The sequence below is a fragment of the Phlebotomus argentipes genome, unplaced genomic scaffold, assembly GCF_947086385.1.
Source record: "Phlebotomus argentipes unplaced genomic scaffold, Phlebotomus argentipes genome assembly scaffold_4, whole genome shotgun sequence".
In the NCBI taxonomy this organism is placed as follows: Eukaryota; Metazoa; Arthropoda; class Insecta; order Diptera; family Psychodidae; genus Phlebotomus; species Phlebotomus argentipes.
The window spans coordinates 1783620-1805392 of NW_026776174.1; the positions used below are offsets into that span (position 1 = coordinate 1783620).

The 21773-nt window shown below is 36.8% G+C and overlaps 1 protein-coding gene across 1 annotated transcript in view; it reads right to left on the minus strand.

The window, feature by feature from the left end:
- LOC132258089 (protein dead ringer) overlaps positions 1 to 21773 on the minus strand; it is a 60301-nt gene that overhangs the window by 36713 nt on the left and 1815 nt on the right. Inside the window, exons 3-5 of the mRNA XM_059755197.1 lie at positions 7373 to 7530; positions 7103 to 7274; positions 6451 to 6762 (exon numbers count right to left, since the gene is read on the minus strand). Coding sequence (XP_059611180.1) covers positions 6451 to 6762; positions 7103 to 7274; positions 7373 to 7530 — 642 coding nt within the window. The remainder of the gene's footprint in view (positions 1 to 6450; positions 6763 to 7102; positions 7275 to 7372; positions 7531 to 21773) is intronic.

Here is a 21773-nt window from a genome sequence, read left to right on the forward strand (position 1 = left end):
ACAACTTAATTAGAAAAACCACCCCCTCTCAATATAATTAATTGCACTTACATACCACCATAGGAGATAATTATCATTTACCCTACTTTTACATCCTCCACAGTTAATAACAATCCATGTACAGCATAAAGTCCTCACACTCTCCCCTCGACAGGGCGTTAGATTGTAAACGGGCATAAAATTGTCCGTGTGTGCACTTCCCTAATGATAATAATATGGGAAAATTAATTAAAATTGCAGTGCAGAATATTATGTCTAAATAGAAAGATGAGAGTGCACCAATTCGCATTGATGACCATTCTTCATCGTGTGTGCCTGGGCATCATCGTTCAACATGCTGCAAGATGTGTTAAATGGGCACCTCTTGACGGGCGATCGTGAGAAATGTACAATGTGCTCTAGTCATTTGCTGTGTGCCAACCCAAGGTACAGCACTCCCCCCAAAGGAGAGATATTGTATGTACATATGTCAGGAAATTGGCGCGTTCAGCGATGCAATCGCATAGGAGATCAATTGTAGCATCATTTATCGGTTTCTCCCATTCCAACACTCCAATGTATGTTTGTTTTACTTTTTTCCCTCCCTCTGCCCACACACTTGCCCACACCTCTCTTCTTTTCACCTTGACTGCGCGGCATTCTAACAACAACCATTTCTTTTTTCCTCAACCTTCTCAAGTACATAAGCCGAGCAGGAATAGAACAAATCTCTCAATAGACTCCAAGTACTCGCTGGGTTCTCACACGCGAGACTTCAAAAATGATAGTGGAATCTAGAACTTTTCTACTAATTAAATTAGCCGCCATGTAAATTGCTGGAAATATTGAAGGTGAATTGAGAGAAATAAAATACCATCTTACTAAACCTCTCAATATTGTGGTTAACTTCTCAAGTCGGAAATATTCAACAAATCTATTTGATGTTTTCATTTAAAAGCACACACACACACACACGCACAAACCATCAGCCCTGAAAAGAGCGACCAACGAGATATTGCGTGGACTGAAACATCTGCGATACTCGCATATTAGCAACATTTTAATAATTCCTTAATTCTCCCCGCCATGGCTGGTGTTTTCAAGTAAAAGAAAAAGAAAAGTCTAAATCCATATAAATCAGTCGCGATATTATTCTTTCACTTTCCCAACCTCCTCGCCCCTCCGAGTCGCTCAATACCAAACTACCCCCATTGTACTTCTGCGGGCGTTGCCGTGTGTGTTGCGCGCCTTTAAAATGAGGCATGATTTTTACGATTCACAAATTTGAAATACGATCAGTCGATATGTTATTAGCAGTACTAAAGAAAGGGATTTTTGCCATCCAACCATCGCATGATGGATATTAAGCACGGAATACGTAACTACACAACAACAAACTAACAATCCAATAATTATTATTAATAAATAATCATAACGATAAATAATGATTAAATATCCAATTGGACAATTTAATGCTCAACTGACGTGAGATGAATTGCAAAGTCCAAGGCACAAAAAGTCATCTTCGCCACACAACCTTACCTTTCCCGCCACTTTTACAGCCATGGCTAAAATGCCATGTGAGCAAAATTAAATTAATTTTATCGCTGACATCCAAATATATCCATCCAACAAAGTGTTTCGCTATAATAGTTCAGAAAGACACGATATCTAAAATACATCGTGGTCGCGCTCTTTCCCTCTCAACTTCTTTTCACCTTCTTTTTTTCAGTTATTTAAACCAAAACTTTGAGTGACGCAACGTTAATTACTTTTCAAAAGATTCCTTCAATTAATCTTTGTCGTCTAGGATTCATATGTATGAGCCACGGAGAGAAGAGTGAGAGAGAGTAAGAGATTGTGGCAACTAACACTTATAATGCTTGATATTTTCCTATATTTTATGCTTTATAGGCGTCACTTTTCATAATTACCAGTGATATTCCTACGTAGTTTATGGGATCTCTTGGCATTCATGCTGGCAAACTTTTAAATTTCCACGAAATTTTCAAATCCTCACACATAATCTACATTAAACTATGTGTCTCATCTGTGAAAGACTGCGAGAATTTCCCTCCCGCCCCCCGAATGGCATCACACATCAGAGCATCCATTTCAGAAGATCATCATCATCGTGGTGAGAATGAGAGTATATCAGCAAAAATAGATATCCTCTTTCTGATTATAACCATTCGAAATAATATATTTGAACATGTCACAAGAATCTCTCCCTTGAAGATGAAACATAAATTTATCTTATCAAATACTTCTCACAACATTTCAATTAATTCACAGCATCACAGCTTGGAGAAAACACACTCGAATGAAAGAAGTCAACACGCATTTCTCATATGAAACATGACAATAAAATATTTCCGCAGAATATTTCCGATGTAATATTGGGGTGTGCGAGGAAGTCTTTACAAATTTTTATACAAATTCCAAACAACACAAATAAATTGGTTGTTAATTCATCTCCATCTCTCCTCACCTTCTCACTTTTTCCTCCTGTCTTCTGTCGTCGTTTTTCCCCGCGCTCTCAACATTGTCATTCCCCAGATAGTCACATACAATTCTCGCGGTGCGATGCATACATATTTCTTAAGCACCGTATATAACTTTATAAATTACACAAATGACATCTTAATTGTTATGAATGTATCAGCGTTATTCGGAATATTATGTGCCCACACTTTGCACGATAATACCCTCCATTCATGATGGCATTAAATGAAAAGTACAAATTGATGTTTCATTCAGGGCGACGAAAAAAAATTGTTAAACTGCTGTTTGAATGTCCCATTGGCCGTACAATAGCCATGACGAGTGCTTAAGAGAGAGAGATGTTGAAAAACGCGATGGACGAGGAAGGATGGATGGATTTCACACCATTCAGTAGAACACGACGAATATTTAATGAATTTCATCTTTTATTATTCATGAAATTAATACCAGTATTGAATATGATGAGTGGTATCGCCATTAATTGTTTCTCGCATTCTTTTTTTCGTCACCCAAAAGGCCGCGCGCCAACTCTTCCCCGTGAGAGACTCCCATCAAACTCCGTACAATGTAGCATTTCACGTTTGCCATCTCAATTGTGGCAACAATGACATGTAAGATGATGAATATCCACTATTCTTGGATGACAAAATAATCGAAATTCTACGTGATCATCATAGAAATGTCTCACGCCATCGGAAGGCATCTTTTCTATCCACTAAACAATATCATACTGTACTCTTGAGACATAAACTTCGAGGCGGCTTTTTCTGTGTGACACCAATTCAGCACCGTAAAAAAGCCACTTTGACTAAATTGTCGGCTTGATCAGCAACTATCGTGTAAAAGTGATATTTTTTTCCGAGAAATTAAGATCAAGTAAAAAATGTCTTGAGTCAATTCCACAAATATAGAAAAATCACCATTTATGGTCACATATTAAAGTGTTTCCAATTGAAATTTGAGAATTATCGACAGAAGTTCGTCCCGAAGGCCCAAAGGAGGCAGAAAAATCATTTTGATACCCTTGCAGCATATGTTTCATATTAAATTATGTCGAAAATATATCACCCTCAGTCATAGCAAAACCCATCTCGCATTGGCGTCCTCGAATACTTTTCGAGAGAGATGAAATTGAATTTTTTCTGGTGAAAAAGGCAGGAACATTCCTAAATATAGAAATGGCATTAAATGTTCGACTCGAGGAACGACATGTAATATTAAAATTTCGGGAATGAGATGGGATCGTTGCTGATCACATTCAATTGTCAAGGGGGAGGATTTTCTCTCAATAAGATCATTTTGGACTATTTTTAGATAGAGAAATCTTCCTCTTACAGTTAAATTTATTAACACAAATACACGATTTACTGATTTTGTTGCTGGGATTCTGTCAATTTCGTCCCCTCATAGCGAAACAATCAAAACATCCTCATATATAGTTGAATTTTCTCTTCATTTTCCCCTGATGGCTTTCACTTTTGCCCATGCACTTTCTACAGGAATCGCGTCCTTCTCCCCCCCCCCCCCAATTTCATGTAAGACACGAGACAGAATGAAAAACCACACAGTGACTCTGAGAGACAACAAACAAACAATTTTCCCAATTTCTCTGGCTCCTCAACATGCTACCGACACCATTGCAATACTTTGTGACACAAAACCAAAATAAACTGTGTGAAGAAGCGGGAGAAAAAATTGGACATTTTATCCACATATTTCTTGTCGCATTTTCAAGGTTAAGCACAAGAAAAATATAAGATAAACACACACACGCAGTGTTTTCTCCAGAATTAGGAAGCAAAATTTATTTATGAAATCTCAAATTCGTCTTGCATCGAAACGGCGAAATTTGGGATGCAAGAGAAGTGAAAAAATAATCTTGAGACAGATTTACTTTATTTCATCTGATGCATCAACTAATATGGCCCATTCAATGATGTATTAAAAGCTTATGGATGGGTAGCAGCTGCCCAAGAACATCATTGGGATGGTTGAAAGAAAAATTTTACCACTTGGCAACAGGATTTCATCCATGAACAACATTTTGGAGAGAGAATCTCTAATTGAAACCAATTTCTCCTATCACCCTCGCTCACGCATTCGCCCCCTCGATGCACTTTCACGTTATATAATTGTGAATATTTTTCCACGCACTCTCCCTCTCTATCACTCTCGCTCTTTCTACTCCCTCAACAGCCCAGGAGACAGCACAAATTGAATTTGATGGAAAACTAAAAATAAATATCAACTTCTTTTACGGGGCATATCTTCATCATCATCATCGAAAATCCGAAAATCTTTTATGGTCTATTTTTAGTATGTTAATTCGTATGTTCATCACCATTTGGGCTCTGTGAGGAGTACATTTATATTAACAATATGGATCACAGAGAGTGAGAAAACTAAATCAAAAGAGCACGAGACCCAATGGACTGGGGAATTGGTAGACGGAAAAATCCCAGGATAAACCCTGACCTAGCTCATGAAGACAAAGATTCTGTCGGGAAAGATTTTGCTGGTCTTTTTATTTCTACCCGCAAAAACATACAATCGCAGAATTTAGCTCACGAACAGAGATTTCTACCACAATTTGTATAGTATTCTTCCTTTATATTATTACATCTGCATTAGTCACAAGAGTCATAATGAATTTCATTAATTTCCATACATTCAAGCTCTTCTAGAGTATTAATAAAAACATCATTTACAATATCTGTGACAGCTCGCTGAACGAGAGAAGCGAGTCAAGCTCTAGAGACGTGAAAAGAAAAACCCTCGATGAAAAATGTCAGCCGTTGCCTATTCCAATCCAAAGAGCACCCATGGAAATTTGATATAAAATTTCACATCAGGGGAGTTTTATTTATAAAACATTTATAAGAGGAAAAAATGCCACAATCTCAGAGGAATGTCTTGTTGTGCCGATCACCGCGTGTGAGACCAAGAGTCACAATTTTTCATACAAGTGCACAAATACATCACAGAAATATAATTATACGCCATTAATGAAATGGGAATTTTTTATTATTGACTTATTAGTTGGATTTATAAATAAAAGAAGTCAAGAGTGTGAGAGAAGAAGCTGATTTACGTATTTCGTATCCACTGAAAAAACATACCCAGGACACGGACAAACATAATGTGGGTGTGGACAAATTTTAACAACCATGTGGTGAATGGGATTAATCAAATTTTCCACCGTTAATTTCGTCGTCATGCCTGAGCAAAGGCGAAATCTTCAGCTCTCTCTCTCTCTCTCTCCCTCTCTCTCTGTGTTTAATCAATAAAAGAAATTCTGCGAAAATCATCTTGACAAATAAAACCACATCATCATCATTTGTGTGAGTCACAAGCAATCAGCATATCTCAATAAATACAATATCGCTCTTATAAAGCCCACTTTGAGCAGAGTGTTCAAATATGTCAAAAAGAATATGGATTTAATAAAGAGGGGAAATCATTAATTAAAGTGTGTATGGTTTTTGAGATTTTTTTCTCTCTCCCTTCTTCTTTACGAAAAAATACAACATAATTTCGTTTACATATTCAATCGCACCTCCATCCATTTATGCAGATTGATGAAGAGTGGATTTTATGTATACAGAAAAATTTAATGAGTGTACACACACCATATTGATTGAATTAATGATCTTCAAATGTCTTAAAGGAAGAGAGATATGAAGAGCCACCTCCTTCATCTCCACATGCCAGACAAGACACAAAGAGGAAGAGAATGAGAAACCTATACATTAGTTCATTAAACTTTCATTAACACCTTTGGCAATCGATAATGGCTTTCCAAAAACCTAATACAGCATCCATTGTACTTCTTCTCTTTGCCACTTCGATTGAAGAGATGCTATAAAGTACCAATTTCAATGGCAATTGAGCATTTTTCAGTCTGGGAAATGCCACCAAATATCACCGCAACAATATAGTGTTATGGGTAAATTTCTCTCCACTCACCTGTCGCACTTGCTTGAATTGCTCCTCGAAGCTCCAGCCGTTTTGGTGCTGAGACGAATTGGACGTTTCACTCGATGTGGAGGAGTTTGATCCCGGATTGGCATCCTTGCTGCTGCTGTTCGGAGCATTTGGCGGTGTGAAGGGGAAGCCATTTGATGAATTTGACTGCTGCTGCGACGACGACAAATTCTGAGGCTCTCCTCCGCCACTTCCGCGATGACCGCCCCCAAGCGGAGGCATCGAAAATGGGACATTAGAGGGTGCTTGAAGGGATGCCGCACCGAAAGGCGCATGCAAGGAGAAATCTTGATCCTGAAAGGAGAAGACAGAATGCAGGAGATGCAATGTGATGTCAAAGAATCATGCGAAAGTCTCAAGAAAATGTCGGCAATACAACTTTTAAGCGTGCAGTGAATTGAAGTGAATTTTACGCCTAACGATCGCTTGGATCATTGGATGCCTATTATTGTTTTATTACTATACATATTGTGGACACTCCATATTTCGTATTCTTATTTACTGCAAATGTTACAGAAACTTCTCATATTATGCTTGTTTTGGGAATACAACGACAAAGGGTTTTTTTTAGTAAGCAAGCACATTCACTAAACATTCGCAAACTACCATAGAAGAAAAAAAGGAAGACAAATACCATGAGTCCAACTTTCATATCGCGCACTTGCATCTTTAATTTCTCAAGCACGTCACCATGCTGCAAACCGTGCAATCCTTGGAGACCCTGAAGGCCCGGAACACCCATATTGAGGGCAGTCAGGCTGCCCAAGACCCCCAGTGGATGATTTTGGCCAAAATGATGCGGAGCACTGACGAGATGGGAGACAAGAAACATGAAACATACAAATGAGATTCTCTGCAATATAACTTTTGGTCAATTTGGCGCCAAAAAGGCACAGTCACATACTTCAAGTGCGATTCAGACTGATGCTCTGGACTCCTCTGAAATTCCATTCCGGACGACACCATTGGTGTACTATTAGCATTAACATTCACTCCTTCGTCGCTGGAATCACAATCTCTCATGTCATCCTCCCGCTCGTCTGATTGCTCGTCTGTGTGAGACTGTCGAAAAAACATTTAAAGGCAATTGAGTATCTTGCAGTTGCTCCTCCGAAGAGACTGAATCTGCCATGAAAGATGGAAAAGTGATGCGCGCGTGGTGAGGAAAAAAAAGAGTTTCTGCATTCATCCACATTTTTGGCCAAAATTATATTCATTATAAGTAGAGAGAATATTGCGTGTCTGAAGCCTCTATTAAATATATCAAAATAATATTTTTTTTATTGCATTTCATTCTCATCTCCCATCCCAAGTGAAGCCAGTCACGAGAGTGGGAACAAGGAGGCTAAGTCTATGGCATTTCTGCTGCCTCCGAAGCCTTAATTTAGAAATTTCTTGCAACACATTGAGCTGTCTGGGGCGGTTGACTCCATCTCGTCAGATGCAATAAATCTTCCTGTGACCATTATCACCACTATATTGTGAATCAATTTCAGCTTTAATCACCATAATTTCTTGATCAATTTAAATCTTTTGCTACTAGATAATAACTCGTCTCGATATCCCCTCCAGCAATTTATATACTTTTCCACCGTCCATATTAAATCTATCGCACGGATTTTTACACATATTTTTCTCCTCTTTGGCAGAAAATATTTCAAATTTATAGTTTCGCCACTTAATTTGCCCTCTCCCTCTCTTTCTTCATCACCAATTTTTGTCTTGCTCTATTAAGATTTATACAACATATGGATTTTGCCAATGTAATCAAGCATAGGGTGTTTTGTCTTTTGCACTCGAATCCATCGTCAAAAAAAAACCTTCAATTCATGCTTCAATTGTGAAAAATGTTCTTAAATGAAGACATTTTGCTCTCCAGCATTCACGTGAGTCACCCTATATCGGCAATTGGATATAAAAATCTGTAAAATTCTTGCCTCGCATGAATAGACACAGAAATGCATGTGGATTGTCGTGTGAGAAATGAATGATATAATTTCTGATGCGATTAATAAACCCCCACAAGAATTGAATAAATTGGTGAGGTGAGTAAACTTGGGCTGGAGATCTGAGAAGTTACTCAAGTTGTTGTGATTAATTGAACGGGACAAGCACACCTTGTTCGCATGCTGAGCCTTAATCGATTACAATCAATTTGGTGCTATTTTCATTGAATCTCAATATCCTCCATTCAAAAAAGTGTTACAAAGCATATGAGCTCCGTGCCTCTTTTTACACCCTTTTCCTCCGTAAATCTCACACTCTCTCGTCCAACTTGAGACAGTGCCTTCGTTTACGCTTTATTCATCCTTGCTGGTCTTTTTGCCCCCTCAAACATCATGCGGTATTTCATTGATCGCTAATTTTTTTCTCCCCCCCCTCCCAAGTCTCTGTGGAATGGAACATTAATTTGAGAATGAGAGAAAACTCTCGCTTCCAAGCGTCGTCTTACCAAATACTTTCGTCAACATATATCAATCTTAGGCAACACACACGATATTCTTTTATAGATCGATAAATCATTCAGTCATTTATTGCCCAGAAGTGGAGCCACGCGATTCAAACGTACAGTTAATAAATATTATAAATCGAATTGATCCAAATCAACCGCTTATTACCATTTGTAACATGCAGAGATTTATGTATTAATCAAACTACAAAATATTTTGATCACTCATGTGACATTGATTGAATTGTTGTGGGTGGAATATTCATCTTTCAAAAGAAGCACACACTTCACATTCAATCTCGCGTCACGTTGCAATCATCTTTATTATATTTAATAAATTAAATTCTTCATGTCACAAGATCTCAAATGAAGTACACCCAGAACGCCAAGTGAAAAACGAAGCACAAACCTATCAAATAGGACTTCAATGAAGCCAACTAAATAATACGTGAGCCACACCACGATTTTAATCGATCCAATTTATAATGTGACACGTTTTCCCATTTTATATTTAGAGTCTCACTCTCTCAAATGTTGAGCGTGTGTATATGATAGAAAATACCACATTGAATGTCATGCAATCCTTCTTCCTGCCACATCGTCTCACCTCTGCAATTGAGACTCTATCAAGACACACCGTTTCTCCACCACGATAATTTGACACTCATTTCAAAGGTGTAATACCACACAAAGACTTTATTAACAAACACTGAGTGAGAAGGAGAAAAAATTCAAATGGCCAGAAATTGGCATTTCAAGACGACAAAAAAAAAGAGTGACGAAGAAGCATCACACTAATCCCACTTTATAAATAATACTCTTATGAATGCGATTCATTGTTTTCATATAATTTAGCATTACTTGGAGAGAAAAAAATCTAATATAAATACAAGACGATTCATTCACATGACCTTACTCACTATGCCTAGTGATTACACACATGTCTTCATGTTACAATAGAGGAAGGAGGAGAATCCGCCAGAATACCAGAACACCTCGGCTCTCTCACACCACACCAAACCATCATTATCCACCAAAGTGGAGAAAATTAACTCGGCTTTGGGTGGTTAAGAAGAGCGGTAGCGAAAATATCCGTATAATTGGAGTTACTCATTTCGATTCAATGCATATTAATTCCATTATTTCACCATCAATTAATTCACTAACTCATTTGTTAAATTGAATTTTTACTCTCACCACTTTCTACACATTGTCTCAACTTATGGTAAAAATTGCTTCAATTATTTCATTTCTCTACACTTCAAATATTCGTCAAATGTCCATTTCTTCTTGTCCTTCCTTGCATTTATGTATTTGCAATCTCTCCTCACAGAATTATATAGAAAAACACACCCTACTGTGGCATTTCGGAGTAGGTTTGTGCCCGCTTTCCTTGAATAAAGGAAGTCTTTTCGATAGGTTCTTCTGAGAAGGCTCGCACCGCATTCACCCCTGAGTTGCCTTCCCATGAACTATGACTCATCCTTCCAAGGACAAAAAACCATATGTTTTACAGTCCAGCGTGTACAGAAAAAACCGCACGACATCAATGAAATCCTTCTCCGCAAGAATCAATTAAAAAATCACTAAAAGTGTCTCTAAACATTACACCAAATGCCTCAGTGCACGAGTGACGAAACAAAGAGAGAATGTATTAATATGATATTTATTGAACGGAGGTGAGTAGGTAGGAAAAAAATAAAGAAAAACCATGGGTGTAAAATTAAATTGAAAAGTTGATTTCATAAACATTCATTCACGATCAAACAAACAGAGGAAGATTCATATGTCCGAACAGCAAACACTATAAAGTCCTAAATTTAATTATCACCTGCCTCCTCGATATAACATCGCCACATCAACTCATTTTATATTTACACTTCAAATGAAATCTTACCTGTCGATTTTGGATTTATATGTATTTTATTATAAATTGTGTGTATATTTCAAATTCCTCTCTCCACAACCATCATGACGGACTCAAAGACGGTGTCTCACTCTCGACATGGGCCATAATATCCCCACTTTTTCATATAAATATATCCAACCGAATCTATTTTGTTGATTTATCAAATTTGAATATTGACACACTCAGTGCTGAAGAAAGAAGAAGATGACGATGATGAACAAGTGATGAAGAAATGCGTACTTTTTTCCTACCGAGGGTGGTCTTCTTGTGTCAAGTTCGACAAAATACAGCGACAAGATGAGAGGAGAAGAGAATGTGTGTTGAAAATGAAGAATTATAATAGTGGCATAAATTTTTCTTCCATTTTATTAATCAACATCAAGGGTTGAACTAATATTTATTTATTTATTCACGCTTACCCTCCACTCTTCGCCTCATCTCTCATCATTTTTCAACTATATGGACAAAAATGCCTTATAAATATGCCTCAAATATCCCTATTTTCCTCCTCACCTCATGTTTAATGTTAACTAAAAGGCCCAGACACTTCTCTTCTTCCTCTAAATGATATTGGAAAAGAGCAACGATGAATAACATCGTCTCTCATTCCTTTTACCACCGTTTCTTAAGGATTCCAAATACAATACAAATAGGGTGTGTGTTGTTTTATTCTGTTAGAAACGTAGCGACATATACAATTTTTGACCCCCTTCTACCCGCAATTCTTTAAAAATGCCTCAAAAAAGACAAGAAAACGTTCAACATACAATGCCCAAAAGTGAGATAGAGGACAAACAGGAGGGAATATCATTAATATATCTTGGATGTCTCTTTATTCATCTCGTATTTGCCAGGGCAAATTGGATTTTAATAAGAATCACACAATTGTCACACTTCTTAATACATTCAGTCATTCACCGTGAAAGAGGGAAAAAGATTGTCTTTTTATATAAACAAGAAGAGACACTCCTCTTCCTGTGATGTTAAATATGAGAATTTCATTCAGATTTCCATTTTAATATTTACACAATTCATTTTATTATTATTTATTTTAATCCAAGTGCACAGACGTGTTCGTGAACCGGTGAAGAACTCAACATTCTCACCATTGAATGCCACAGAGAGATGAAGAAGAGTCCTCATCGACGAGACAAACTAATAAATAGGAAAATTGTTCGCGACAACTTATTAATAAGCATTATTTGAATTATTGCATTCTTGCCACGGTGAGAAGATGTAGAAAAAGTAATATCGTCTCAGACAACTTTTCCATATCTTATTTTTCTTTGCCATGATTTTACCTTTTTATTTCAATCTCACGTCTCCTTTTTTTCAACACTCTTGTCTCTCATCTAAACAGTGTAAGAGAACAAAAAAAGAAAGAAATGTGTGCAATTCTTCATCTTCACTCTTGGTCTCAACACACTGTCTCATGCAAGCGAGTGCAGAAAATAATAATATCAAGAATTGTAGACTTCTTATGCGTTACTTTTTTTTAGAACACTTTTCCCACAATCATGCTAAGATCCTCCTTTTTATTTATTCATCAAATTCTTATTGCAAATCCTATCCCGCAGCATCATGAGAAATCCGACATTCCAACTTTCGAAATCATGAATGAAATTCACACAAGTTTCTTTATTGTCGTCTGAGTATTTTCGAATCTCGTCATTTTTTTTCACCTCCATTCAAAAACTTACGCGCCGTTTTTTTTACTCCTCAAAACATCTCTCCCTTTTCTCTACCTCCACACCATTCATCCATCTCAGTTCCACCCATAAATATAGTCTCACTATCTGAGCCACACAGGTGAGAAAATTTGTGGGTGCGAGACTCATAACAGTCGTTTTTTTCGCCTTGCGATGAAAGGACAAAAAAAACTTATATAGCAAAATAAACCACAAATTCACCTATTTAGTGTATCACAAAATCAACAGTGCCGAACACTGAGATAAATCGACGTGCGATGGTTTCTGCATGAGGCTTTTATCTCTTTGAATCTGTCGAAGGCCCACTTGTGGTGTGTCTTACCAAAAAGGCATGATGTTGTAGATGAAAGCAAAAAATAGGAGAACTGTCATGTAAACAATTAACGGAGATGTTTACACCTAAATCACAAAATTCGGTAGTTTTATTAGTACAATATGTAATAAAAGTGATAGCGCAAAAATGCTCATGTTTATGACACAATGGCAAACAAAGAGGCGCGTATCGATTCACCTAAATATGACTCGCGACGATATCACCGAGGTCTTTTATCAAAGTGATTATTGGTGAGCCAATTAAAAAAAAACGTCCACGTGTGCTAAAGAAATTGCAACACTGGAAGTTTCTCACGCGTGACATAAAATGTTGTTGTTGAAAAAATAATGCGAACATCTTCAAACAAGACGATCCCATCTAGAGACATCTCAAATATTCAAACTATTTGTGTATGTGTTTTTTTCTTCTTCTTTTACTTCTTGACAAAATCTATCACAATAAATTGGGTCAGTAAATTTATAAAAAGACGATTCACACGGAATGAAGCAAATGCGCTGAATTTCAAGCATGAGGAGGGCATAAATTAAATTAAGAAATTCTTTCCCGTCTCTTTAGCAATCCCATATAATCCAAATTTAATGGATATTTATGCAATAAAAATATCCGTTTAGTCACGATCCAAAGGAAAAATCAATTCTTATAACTCAAAAAGTATCACTGTCAATATTTAGCATTAACAGTGTGACATTTTCTGTGTTGAAAAAACTTTACACAAAAGACCTTAATATGGAGAGACAGAAAGGCATGAAAAAAGATAATTACACAAACGAATTAAATATTTATTTAATAAATATATTCTTCCTCTCATTCACGTTAACTTGTGGTGATGTATTGAAATGTCGTCTGACAGTGAATTTTGTGATTTTTTTTTTCCACGAATGCTCGGTGAGACCTAAAAGTCCATCAAACACAACAATCATCTTGTTAAGTCCAAGAAATCGCCATTTGGCCCACAAATCAACAATCGTCCATTTATTCATGGGGCAAAGTTTGGGAAAAATCATCTCTCGACTCCCTCAATTCCCAAAGCAATAACGGTGTGACTTTATATAAGAAAATTATCAATGCAAATATGAGGATGTGAAATATGAAATAACCGTTTCTCGATAAAAGAGTAATTTCTTTATTCCACCAGGCATTTCAGCTTATTTGCCTTGCCTCCACTCTCTTCTCTTCACCTCTCCGCGAGCGAAGGTGTGCGAAAAAAACTGATATTGTTCAACGTAAAAATCATTTACACAGGTCACAAGCATTAATAACTTTCTCGCCTCGTTTTAACTCATAAAGAAAATTTTGTACTTTATTATTTAAATTTGTGTATATTCCACTCAATGTACGGATTTACACTGCACATTATTGACTTTGCAGATTACAAAGGCACAGAGAGAAAATACACAAAATATCTCTCACTCTTTCACATATATATATAAAAATTTCCGAAGAGGCGAAAAAATATCTATTGCTTGTACATTGGAAATGTTATAAGATTTTTTTTCCACCTCAGCTTTTAACCTCTCAATACACGCCATTGAATGTACACACAGAGAAAACTACACAAATGTTGGAAATTTTACATTTCCGGTGAACATTAAAAATATCTTTTCGCTGATAGTTATATTAGTGTTCAGTCGTTTTGTCTCTTTAAAGAAATTCATTGACTTTTCTATTAAGACACATCGAAGATAGACAATTTCAAAGTTCCTTCATATTCAATATTCTTCTTCCATCTCACAATCTCACACCTTATATCATAGCTTATTCAAACAATTTACCAAACTGTCCGCGATCCAGAGATGATTCTTGACCGGAGCGTGGGAGTGACTAATATTTCACATTTTCTCAATGAACTTGTGTGGCTCATGTCATGCATACTCAAGAGCAAATCTCCTTCATGGAAATATCCCAATATTTACACACTATAAGACATTCAATCACTTGTCGTTTTCCTGTCTACTATCTTTTTTTTCCCCTGCAAACCCAATATATCTAGAAATCATGTACATCTTACGTATCTGCGGGATATTCGACCAATTGTGCGCTTTCATGTGTATCCTGTCTTCCTGCATGAGCACAACTATTATTTACAACACACACACTAACTCCCCATTTTTCAACGAAACACACGTTTTCCACGGAAATCACTCTGCAAGAATGTTGCAAAGAATTCTCCGGTTGATTGAAAAATAAGGGGACAAATCAGTGTGAATGACGAAGAAACAAACTTCTGGGAAGTACTTGAAGACTGAGAAAAAAATATCGAGAGAAATCCCTTGCAAGCGATCCATACCTATATTTCACCCAATATTGAATTGAGGGAATAGAAGAGACACACCATCATAAAACATTATACTGAAGAACACAAACGAACCCTCATGGCGTGAGCGTAATAAAAATCACCATGTTCCGACTTCATTTTTCAACCCCCAAGTATAGAGAAATTATATACAGACTTTTATGTATTCAAATTGTCTCGATATCCTTGAGAAAGATTGACCTGCAATTTGGGACCCGAATTTTAAAATTTATATCGCTCATTTTCGAGGGTGAGCAGATGAAAACCAGAGATTATGTGTGTTCATAATTGAAATACGAGATACGCATATGGTTGGAAATTGATTTTAACTGTAGAAAATCAGTAGTTTCTCATCTTTATTCACAGTCAAACCTTTACAGGATGATTGTATAATAAATTTGGATCTTTACTTCGGAAAGTAAATGGAATTTCAACCCTCTTGCGCGCATCACTAGAAAATTTATTCCGCAACTCAGATGAAGTTCTCCATCAATGAAAGTGAACCAAAAATAGTGCAACTCTCGAGATATAATTCTATGAGAATTTCGGGAGCTGGTGGCCATCGTAAAATAAGTAATTAACGATGAGACGATTAAATAGCAATTGCATGCGAGAGGGAGAAACTAAATGAGAATGGTACAGTGGAATAGGAATAAAATGTGAAGCGGAATTTATTAGTTTTCCTCCTCTCTCGCACCCCATCAACTGTATATTTCCCATACAATCGCCACATTTTAAGTGGATCCCCTTCGCACCCAAAGGGAATGCCTTATTCATCTTTATTCCATCTCCATTCTCTATTTTTATCGCAATTCACAAGTATAATTTAAACAATAATATTGGCCATTAAACGACAGTTGTTATATTCAGAGACATAATCAATTTGCATAAAGAGAAATACTCAAATTCTTTCCATCTATTCCTCCTCATTCACCCCGAGTTCTTGCCACATCTCTTCAAGTATGGACATGGACGAATAAAGTAGCAATAAAAAGGCATACGAAGCATTATATTGAAAATTTGTTATGTCTCACACGAGAAAATTGTACGTTTCTCCATCTCTATTCACATATGCTCTGCTTTTTCTCTCTTTCTCTCGTCAATTTCAAATTTACGCAATCATTTAAATAAAAGCCAGCTATAATATTATTGCTCGTCTCTTGTTGTTAAAAATTAATTAACGATGACCAGAGAACTCGAAACCTTACAAAATGCAAATAACCAACCCTTTTCCCAAGCAATCCAGTGGCAAAAGCATCTCATTTCCCAGAATTTTGCACCGTCAACATATTCAAGAGATGTGAATGGCAAAAGAAGCCTGCAGGCTCTCTTTTGCATGCTCCTTTTTCTGGAATTTTCGATGTACAAATTGAAATGTGTAAAAATTTATTAAGATAATTGTTGTATTGGTTTGTCGTTGAGCATTGGACCTTTGTCCATTGCGCAAGGAGAAAATAACCAAGAATATTAACAACTTTTCAAGAATAATTATTTCAACATTATTATTTAATATTGCTACACATATTTCTGCTTATGAGAAAGAGATGGTCATAAGCTGTGGAAATGTGAAAAAAGGTGAGAAAATGTAGTTTATCACCATCTTCCAGTTTTTCCATTACACATCATATGCAATTGTAATAAAATTATTTTAATTATTTAATTTGTAATCATTATATACAATTACCCACTCTTATTTTGCCACTCTACAATGTGTAATGAATTGAGAAATTTTATGTGAAAAATTGTTTGACTAAAATGAAAAGTCGCTTTCCCATCACAGCGCCGCAGTTTCTCTCTAGAGCAAATTGTCTGGTATAATATGTATACTATGTGTGGCACACAGGGTAGTTAAATGTGAGCTTTTGCGCAGAACTTCTTCGTGCTGTGATTGGGACTTATCAAAATTTTCGGCATACAGCGATGCCGAGGGTTCGATGGCGATGAAAATGCCAATTGTGACGATTTGCTGGCTCTTGATTGGTCGCAGTGTCTATCAAATAGCTGGCATTGGTGCGCGTTATGTCGGTATTTTCCACGATCACAAGAGTCTCTCCCCCTCTTGACTCAATTCCTCTTCTTCTCCTTCATTTTCATTCGATATCATGGACAGTTGCAGCCGCGATTCTTCAATTCCCCGGCTCTCTGCCTCTTAATATCTTCTTCTTTCCATCAACCCGTGCACTCTTGACTTTATATCGCGCGCGCGGCTCCCTTATCGCCATCTCACTCGCCAATGTTCCCCTTTCTCCCTCTCTCTCTCTCTCACTCTACACATTCATCGGGGGGATATGCTTATAAAAATTGTACACACCGCAGAGGCGATATATGAAATTCACTGTACATTTTATATTATATGCTGGGAAGTGAGACGAGGAGAGACTTCACCACATATGAAAATTGTGTGTACTCTTTCAATAAACCACGCCCCGAATATGCCCGTGTAATAAAATAATCGTAAAACGCGCGCAATGAACATTTTCTCTCTTGCCATCCATATAACATTGCCAAGTGCACACACAACACAGAGACTCTGGCTCAACTACAAAGCAAAATTCGCAAGAACAATTTTCATATTTAATTATCATTATATGCGACCTGGCTGAATTCTTACACCACATATATATAGATGTACGTATTTTCGTCTCACAGCGCCGGTTCTTCACACCACAATCGCCATCACACTGGCCATAGTCATTCATCCTTATTAATTTTCATCAATTTCCATTTCGCAAAATCCCCGCATTTGACCAATTCCCACATTTTCCACAATGAAAATACATGCTGGCACATTTCACATCACACTGATTAACTAGTCTGATTTGCTTGTCCCACAAACACCCTCGAGAAAGTGTCAACTTATCAGCCAATACCCATCAAAAATCACTCTGGAAACATCCATAAAACACCCGCATCGTGATTTAATTTTTTCGCACTCACATTCTCATACAAATTCACACTTATATTTCCGAAGAAAACAGCTCTAAGAGGGTAGAAAATGTGAGAATATTCTCAAGTGGTACAGCACACAATGTGCGAACCACGCTGTCTCTACCAAAAGTTCGATATGTTATTGAGAACTCTTTAAATCAACAATTAAATTGTTAAAGTGTCTTTTACTGGATTTTGAAATGACACAAATGACGACTGAAATTCTGCAGTAAAATGTACAAATGACCAGAAATAAAAGGATCTAATTTGCATCTAAGCGACAGCCGACGGACATTGAATTTAAACCCAATCTCTTGTCTTGGTTTGAAATCACAAAGCACGTGACAATGAGCAACTAGACTAGCACACTGTGTGCGTTGTTCAATTCAAAAATCCATTCGATTTTTCTTGACCACCCAACACGCTTTAACCACACAATCGACTAAGAGATGTGACGCCATGCAGAGGAAAAAAATCTAATTATTTAAAATTTAATTTGAGTTCTTTACCATGGAGAAGAGACGAAAAAAAAACATTTATTAATTCATTTTCAATTTACACATTATACGATTGTGTTTCTTTGTTAGGAGAGCACTCTAAATTGAATTAAAAGTGAAAAAATTAATTGCTCAGACACGATATTAATATTTCTTTTGCCGTATTCTCGGCTATTTTTGAGAAATAAAAGCATAATTTCGTGAAATAGTGAGGCAGTCGAAGGCGAAAAAAAATGTGGACTTTTGATGGAAATTTACGGAAATTAACTCAATGTGTTAATCAATTTTAACTGTGAAACGATGAATTTCATCTCTCGACATTCCGTCTCAAGAGACAACGCCGTAATTTTCGCCCGAGACTCACATGAAAATTGCACACAAATTATTTCGGCATGAATTTTATAATGGTAATTCCTCGAAATGCACCCTGTCTCATTATCCCCTGGCCTTCTGAGATACAATCACTTGAATTGAGAGTTCATCAGCCCCTAACCCTGTCTAGCCATGCTGAATTTCTTACCTCCACAAGCGCTGAGGTATGATTTACATTTGGGCTTTTCCCAAAAATGGTCTTCTCTGGGTAAATAACATGAGAATATAACAGACATATATGCCAGTAAATCATAGTTGCATTTCACCGAAGATTGTGAGGAAAAAAGATTCACCAAGCTTTCTCTGCATTTTTATATCTTTATGATTGTTGTGTCTCTTTTCGGAATCTTCCTAAGGTAAAAATATTTCATTTCGCAAAGCAAACACTATTCAAAATTCCCGAGAATTTTGAGGGGAAGAATTTCACCCACAGAGAACCTTTAAAATCTCTTTTTTGCCCCGATTTTATGGAAATGCATGCATATTTATAACTAACAGGTAAACTATTTCATCCCTTCGAATTTACTCAGGTAAACCACCCTTCTCAATAGTACCACAAAATTTTCTTCTTGAATATTCTCAATAACAACCAAGAACGGCATATTTAATGCGATTTATCCCCAAATGAGAACTAAAACCTTCCGGAAAGTTGCAAATGAAGCAATTTCTTTTTTCTACAGTGCTTTTGCAATCATGAGAAATTACTGAATATCTTACAGCATTGAGTGTTATCGGCGAAATGTAAAGAAATTGATATTTAAGAGATTTACTGCAAACCAGGTAAAATTGAAGGCACGAGGATGGCGTTCAACAGCTAAACTGTGGCAGCTTGAACTCTTCTGTGGCCAATATAATTAAAGAGATTGTGCAAAAAGAGCCACAATATGAACACCTGAACTTTTCGACGGTGGCAGAAGAAGTGCAAAAAACGGACGAACATGATCCATATGAGATCTTCAACATCTCCTTTGCCTCATTCAATGACTTTCTTCATTTCTCTGGCCATTGTTGAGAAACTTCTTTTTATTTGCACATCTTTTCAGCCCTTCCCGCACTCGATGTTTCCGCTGTCCCGGATGGAAAAACAGCAATGCCGACTGCATTGTAGGTCTGCTATCTGTCTGGGCTACTTCAGTGAGAACATGGAGAAAGCCCCGAATCGCTTCCCAGTGATCAGTATAGGAATTCCGCTTTGGTGCGGGACGCCCAGTGAATTTATTTTGACACATCGCACGCGCGCTTTGAATTGAACAAGTTCAACGAAAAAAACACGCCCGTGCTTCTTTCTTGTCTTCAGCCCCAAGAGTTTCGTCACACTTTTTGTTTTCTCACCAGCAAAACCCACCAAATACTGTCTGTCTCTCTCCATATTTCAGTATATATTGTATCAGAAATCACTTCAACTGTCTTGAACATCCTCGAAAAAAAATCCACGAGAGATCATTTACTAAATAACGGATGAAGGAGATCTTCAATGTGTGCAAAAAAAGCCCTACAAATTACTTCCACTTCATTGAAAAATCATTAAAATAACGATATTAGTTGAAGTGAAGAGATTATCTGGTAAAAAATGATGTATTTGATTGGGAGAAAACTCTCACTTGTGATGCGATAAAATCAGAGATAGAATTTCCTCCCTTCCATCATCGTGTCATATTGCATTGCAAAGGCAATATTTTACCAGTGCTTTCTTCCTTTAAGAAGAAAAAAAGAGTGTATATTTTTTACAAATGTACCAGCAGAATGAAAGTGTGAAAATCACCGTGAAACTGTAATATAAATATATTGAGAGATGATAGAAGAAAAAGGCTGACATTCAAAGTTGAGTAGAGAAACTCTTTGAGATTTTCCTCATTTCATATTTTAATAATAATACAGCCAGTATTGCTCAGAAGAAGCACACCATTGATGATGGTGAGAAAAAGAGGTTACATGTTTTGTACAGAAAACCCATTATAAATCATCAATCAAAGCATTTTTCCACCCACACCCTCGGGAGAAGGATGAAATTTTCCGCTGAAAGACGCTCAGATTTCAAATGTTGACGCATTTCTCATCTCACACTGTCAATATAGTTGCAATTTATTGGAGTTATCAATGTATTTTTCAATAGTCATTTCATGGTCTCTCGTAGACTTGTATTTGACAAAATATCGAGAGAAGAATAAATATTGCTCAAAAATTTTGCCTGCGAGGGAATAATTGTTGAGATAAGGTTCTCGATAACACTGACTCATGTGCGTAAATATTGTATTGCGTATTTATCGAGGAATTATTGGAAATTGTCAGAGAATATCTCAACAATTTTTCATACAACTGTACATAGAGACAATGTAATATTTAAATATCCAACAAATAGGCAGAGATAACGAAAATTTAATGACTCTCTGCTCATCCATGGACTCTTCTCTTCTCCGCATTTGCCCATATCGGCTGATCAAACAGAAAAGAGGGATACATTCTAGCCTTCAATGAATATTGCAAAATATCCCCAACACGGAACACATAAGATCTCCAATGGAAAAAAAAATAATTAACTCATGCATTGCTGAAATCATTTGGTGATATTTTCCTAATAATAAAAACACTCTCCCAGCGACTGTCCACATTAATTGAAATTTAAATGAACAATTGACCTTCACTCGAAAACTAATCACTGACGTCTTATTTCAGGTACACCACATTATCATAACACCCAACGTCTCTCCTCACCACAGCACAAATGACGAGATTCACACAGCATTTACAAATATATTAACTTTGGATGAAAAATAGATAATTCATGGGAAGAAGAAGAAGTAGAAAAGCTTCTTT